The sequence below is a fragment of the Chrysemys picta genome, chromosome 13 (assembly GCF_011386835.1).
Source record: "Chrysemys picta bellii isolate R12L10 chromosome 13, ASM1138683v2, whole genome shotgun sequence".
Lineage (NCBI taxonomy): Eukaryota > Metazoa > Chordata > Testudines > Emydidae > Chrysemys > Chrysemys picta.
In genome coordinates, this window is record NC_088803.1 from 696,030 (window position 1) to 702,487 (window position 6,458).

The following is a 6,458-nucleotide window of genomic DNA, read 5'->3' on the forward strand; positions in this document are numbered from 1 at the left end:
GTACCGGACGGCCTGCGTGGTTAGCACCAGTCACTCTGCAGCGGAGACCAGCGCCAGTGAGCAAAGAGCTGCCTGTGTATTTAAGGCATCACCTCCCTGAGTAAAACCTCTCCCTCCCAGCTCCTCCGCACAGCTGGGGAAGGCGAGGAAGAAGCTTCCTTCTTGGGCTGTGGGGAGAAGTTTCCATCCCACCTCATCCCTGAAATATGTTCCTCCCCTGGGTGTCTGTTCTTACACTACTTCCGATTCTGGGTGAGTAGCGTGTCTGCACCATTTCAGCTCTGTATGGGGCCAGATGGCATCTGGTGTAAATGGTGAGGGTTAGAGTTAAGTTGCATCCAGTTCCAGGCGATGCGGAGTTAGCCCTACCTTCTTTTTGTAACCATTTGTTTATAAACCTTCCACTCCCTCCAGTCTCCGAAAGCTTGGGTGGTAGATAAACATTGCGGGTTCAAGCCAAGAGCCGTCTGTGTCTCTACGTAAACTTCTATTTTTTTTCCAGAAGGGGCTAATGGAGAGTCAGTGACACAACCTGATGACCGAGTGACTGTATCCCAAGGGGAACCAGTGCTGCTGAAATGCACCTATGACAACACCCCAATTCCCACGCTCTGGTGGTACGAGCAGCACCCAAATGAAGCCCCTCGCCTCTTGCTGACACAATATGAAGCATCGGATGAGGAGGACAGAAAGAGCAGGCGAGGGTTCTCCGCCACACCCGAGAAACAGGAGAGCTTCCACCTGAAGAAAAACTCCAGTGAACTGAGCGACTGCGCCGTCTACTACTGTGGCATGAGCGACACAGTGATTGCACCCAGCATGGTCGCTGCAGGAAAACCTAGAGGACTCTCAGAACGGGATTTCCTACAAAAGCTCAAATACTCGGATATTCAGGTTTCAGAGGGGGTAGCCGTGTAAGTCTATTTCAGCAAAAACAACGAGGAGTCCTGTGGCACCTTGACGACTAACAGATTATTTGGGCATAAATGTATTTGTTATGGTGCCACAGGACTCCTCATTGTTTTTTCGGATATTCAGGGAATCCTTTGAAACATTTCTGCATTAATCCAGACTTTCCCTGAATGAGCTCCGTGTGCGCCCTCGGATGTAATTTATCCTCGGCGGGGAGGGGGTCTTTGGCGTGTGATTCAATTTGAATATTTAAATGTGATGTTTGTGGACGCGGGGATTTTCGGGGGCACGAAAGCTAGAAGAGCAATTTCTACTGGGAAAAAAATCCGTGGGACTCTCTCCTCACCGTAAACAAGAATGCCTGAGAAACTGGTCGTAGGGAGGTGGGGTCCTAGATTTCTCCGACATGTGATTTACTCTATGTACAACCAGTCACTGTGCTTCCTACTTAATGTAACCGCCTGCAAAGAGAGTCGCACTTACCAGCAAATCAAAACACTTTAAAGGAGGTCTGAGGAAGGCGAGGACGCCGTTCACAAGCGAAACCAACCACGCTTCCTTTCCTGTGGGCTCGGGAGGGCTCAGGGTTCCACATATGCCCCTCATTAGGCCAGTGGCTGAAGAAATTGGGCGAGTCTATCACATGCAGGCAGGACGCTGTCTCTTCAGGGCTGAAGGGTTCAGAGCGGAATTGAAATCGGAGTCACTTTGCTTAACACGATGAGCAAACGTTTAATGTTCGGCCTTTTTGTTTTCACTCTTTATCCAGATAGTTGGTCGTAGAGTTTGTCCCAGTGCTCCCGAATCTCTATCTGTATATACACACACCCCGTTTCCCTGTTCCCATTTCTCTTTCTCTCCTTCTTTGCAGTTTCTCTCTGTGTCCTGCTACCGCCTCGCTCTCCATCTACCTGTCTAAGGTTATAGTGGTGAGCGCCCAGACTGCATACAACTAGTATATTTTAATTCCTGTTGCAGGTGCGGTGCTGGGTGACTCGGTCCAACCCAGGGAACCCCAGATGTCTGGAGCTGAAGGCGGCTCCGTGACCCTCAGTTGTTCTTATGAGTCTAGTTACACTGCTGGTGTCTATCTCTACTGGTACCGTCAGTTCCCGAACCGAGCCCCGCAGTACATCCTCCGGAGAGGAACGAAGGAAGTCAGATCTGGCAGTGTTACCGCAGACTTCGCCCAGAAGAGGTTTTCTTCCCAGGCTGATGGCAACTCCACAGCTCTGAGCATCGCCGCCCTGGAGCTGGCAGACACCACGGTGTATCTCTGCGCCCTGCAGCGGGCACAGTGACAGAGCCTCACAGCAGAGCTGCACAAAAACCCTCCCCTTCCCTTCACCTTCAGGGGCTCGGCATGGAAGAGGGACCAGAGAGAGCGTCCCCATGACCCAGCATTCGCCCCCAGGGAGGGATGCAGCGCTGGGCCACAGCTCAGACAGGTGCTGTCCTCTCTGTCAACATCTCGCTGATACATTACAGACTGTGTATACACGCACACACGCACACACGCACACACACACACACACTGCAGAATGCCTGCAGGGTCTCTTGAAGATGCCACCCATCAAAACAAATGGCTACATGCATCCATAAATACCTGTGATTGAATGGAGGCCTTCTGTCCTCGGGCTCTTAAATCCCAGCCCAAATGTTTAATCGCAGCGGGGTCTGTCTCTGTCAGTGTCTGGGCAGCACCCAGCACAATGGGGCCCCGATGTCAGCTGAGGCTAGAGGTAGCCACAGTGCTCCTCCTCCTCCTCCTCCTCATGCCCCGCACTCATCGCAGAACTTGGGTGATTTACACAATGAATGAGAGAAAACAGCCGAGATCCCAAAAGTTAAAGCGATGTGTCCATTACAACATGATGCTGAGAATTCGTGTGTCAACTGCAAAGTAAATAGCCACAAATCAAACGCCAAATAAGCTCTCAAGCAGCATTTTTCGTAACTGAATTTTACAGCGAGGCAAAGGGTTATTTAATGACAGAAGACTCGGAGATCCAAAAAGTTAAATCGATGTGACCATCGAAACATGATGTCGATATTTCATATGTCAAAGTAAACAGACTTAAATCAAACCCCAATAAGTTTCCAAGCAGCATTTTTTTTAACTGAATTTTACAGCGAAGCAAAGGAGTATCAAGGGAAGTACTTGTACCTGGGTTTGTGCGGCTTATGGTGAAATCCACATTTTTACGTCTACTGCTAAAATCGAATCTTTCCAAGCCTACATATAAGGCTTATAGAGGACTCATTTCATGGATTTTTTTGGCAAAGTTTTATGGCTGGCTGCCAGCCTGATGCCAACTCTCCTGCTTTTCCAACCGGGCTTGGGACTGGCTAGTGGACTAGATGACCCATCTGAGGGAAGGGAGAGAAGGCGACTCCACCGATTGGAAGGCAAAAGATGCACTGTCCTAGGGATGGGGGTTCCACGACCACCACTCCCAAGAGGAGGAGGAGGGTGGTGGTGGTCGGGGACTCCCTCCTCAGGGGGACTGAGTCATCTATCTGCCGCCCCGACCGGGAAAACCGAGAGGTCTGCTGCTTGCCAAGAGCTAGGATACACGATGTGACGGAGAGACTGCCGAGACTCATCAAGCCCTCAGATCGCTACCCCTTCCTGCTTCTCCACGTGGGCAGGAAGGGGTAGTGATCCAAGGGCTTGATGAGTCTTGGCAGTCTCTCCATCACATCGTGTATCCTAGCTCCTGGCAAGCAGCAGACCTCTCGGTTTTCCCGGTCGGGGCGGCAGATAGATGATTCAGTCCTCCTGAGGAGGGAGTCCCCGACCACCACCACCCTCCTCCTCCTCTTGGGAGTGGTGGTCGTGGAACCCCCATCCCTAGGACAGTGCATCTTTTGCCTTCCAATTGGTGGAGTCTCCTTCTGCTCCCTGTCCTGGTTATTCGCTTTGAAACACCTGGTGCTGGCCACTGTTGGAAGAGAGGACGCTGGGCTAGATCAGAGGTTCCCAAAGTGGGCGATACCGCCCCCTGGGGGGTGCTGGAACGATCCAGGGGGCAGTAGTAGCCTCGGGTGCAATTGGGGGGCGTTGAATAAAAATAAGGGGGCGGTGGAAGCATAAAGAAAGAATATAAGAAAATTTTGAAAAACTGTTCGTACACGTTTCATCTGTTGTGTAACATAGAGTTAAAGTTGTAGTGATTACTTTATTTTCCAAATAAATTCACAAATTATAACTGATCAGGTGTCAAGTCCGCCAACAACTCTTAACAAGCAAGTGTTGGCAGGCGAGCATGTCGCGCATTGTCGGGAAGTCCAGCATGCATCGGCAGGAATATGTGCGTGTAATGACTTGTTTACAATACGATACTATAAATACGCGACATGTATGAAATCTAATTTAGATTGTTTCTTAATTGTGTAAAAAGCAGTTAACAATAGTGCAAATAAGTATTTAAAATTTTTTATTCATATTCAATACCTTCGATCTTTACGGATTACGGATCACATACAAAGCAAATTGTATTATTGTTGTTTCAATAAAACAGCAATTTACACGTGAGTATTTTTATACATTTTCTTACATATCTACCGTATGTTTCTGTGTCTCTAGTGCTTACTAATAATAAAATCATAGCAGGCTTGTGTCGGTACAGTACTATTTGAAGTGTACAGTCAATATATTTGTCATATTTTTATTACAATATTAACGAAAACGGGAATGAAATAGTAAAAAAACTGTTAACTATTAACATTTATTTATATCTATCAAATCATCTGTGTTAATTGGTAAATAAGGCGTGTGTTAATAAGGAACAATTATTTAAATAAGGGCAAACTGAATTAAAACTATTAACTGATTTTTAATTGCATATTGGTTATTTTTAATTAATTATTTCTTGATAAATTTAGTTTGATATTTGACAATTTAATATCAAATACATATATCTAATGCTGAGCAAAGAACAAAACCCAGTTTATTAGTTTCATTAGTATTTTAGTTTGGTTGTCTTTTGCCATCTTACGCAAAAACCACTGTATACCTGATGTCGTGGGTGATATTCTAATAACACATCTTTCTTTACTATATTGTAGGACGTAGGTAGAAATATAGATACATAAAAGAACACAAATTTGTCACTGCATCTTTCTGTTTGTTCGCTTAAGGAAGGTAGATTTCTAGGGGGGCGCTGAGTAATTTTTTTTCTGAAAAGGGGGGCGCTGAGTAATTTTTTTTCTGAAAAGGGGGCGGTAGGCCAAATAAGTTTGGGAACCTCTGGGCTAGATGGACCTTTGCCCTTACTGAGCCAGACCATTCTTATGTTTCCTTGCTGCTTTGTCAAAATTACTTGCATGATTTATTATGTCTACAAGGGGGCGCGCCTGACATTCTGGGAATTACATTTTACATTGTATTTTATTTTGAATCCAACACTCACCTGGATAGCATCTCTTTCGGGACTCTCGCGTCATAAAGAGGAGAAGTAAGGGGTCTTTTACAGCATATACTTTCTTTTAATAAACAAAACAGGAGGAAGAAATATTTTTATAATTGGATAAAGGGCCTAGCAAAAAGGGGGATAATTTCAAGTTGCAAAATGGTCTCTGCCTTGTTCTACAGATCTGTCTTCTACTTGTGAAGTCAGGTGCGAGAAATGATCGTTTTTATTTCATATATTGTATTTAAGAACTACAAAAGTCCTGTTATAACAGGCTAGGGTTTTCAAAGAAGCCTAGGGGAATTAGGCACCCACATTCCTAAAGACTTTTGAAAATTCCACATATAATTTTTAAAAAAAAGAAAACTAGATTCTCCGAACCATAGACTCATAGACTTTAAGGTCAGAAGGGACCACTATGATCATCTAGTCTGACCTCCCGCATGATGCAGGCCACAAAAGCTGACCCACCCACTCCTGGAATAATTCTCTCCCTTGACTCAGTTTTGAAGCCCCCAAATCATGATTTAAAGACTTCAAGTTGCAGAGAATCCTCCAGCAAGCGACCCCTGCCCCATGCTGCGGAGGAAGGCGAAAAACCTCCAGGGCCTCTGCCAATCTACCCTGGAGGAAAATTCTATGAGTCTATGAGTTGTATAACTGTATAATTTAATAGAAATAACTTTGCTTTCCTTTAGCGATACTTTGCTTTAAAATGGAAACCAGTTTCTACATCAGATCATCAGGGATTTTTTTGTGTGTGTAAAACTATGATCGAATAAATATATTTTAGTTACTGTTTTTTCTTTCGACAGGTCTTGTTCAAAGTAATTCTGTGTTTCAGTGTCATGCAGAAATGAAAATCTCAGTGGGGCAACCCGCCACTTTGCAGTATAATTTCATCGCCGCTTTCACCAGCCGAAATCCCTTCTGGTTCCGTCTGTATCCGAACCAACCACCCCAGCGTTTATTGGCAGCGTATCAATCTCCTGCTGAAGAACACGGTCACCTCTGGAACATTCTAAGCAGTTATTTCGACCACAATAAGGCGGTTCCCTTGAAGATTGAGGCTGCGTCCCTGCAAGGAACAGCCGTGTAACACTGTGCTGTGAGGTACGCAGTAGGGCAGAG

At 45.8% G+C, this 6,458-nt stretch overlaps 1 gene segment (V, D, J or C); it reads left to right on the plus strand.

Annotated features, from left to right (window-relative positions):
• Positions 1-1,122, plus strand: LOC135975496 (T-cell receptor alpha chain V region CTL-F3-like). The segment is given in 2 exon segments: positions 1-252; positions 503-1,122. Coding segments are annotated over 2 exon segments (462 nt in total).
• The last annotated feature ends 5,336 nt before the right edge of the window (positions 1,123-6,458 follow it).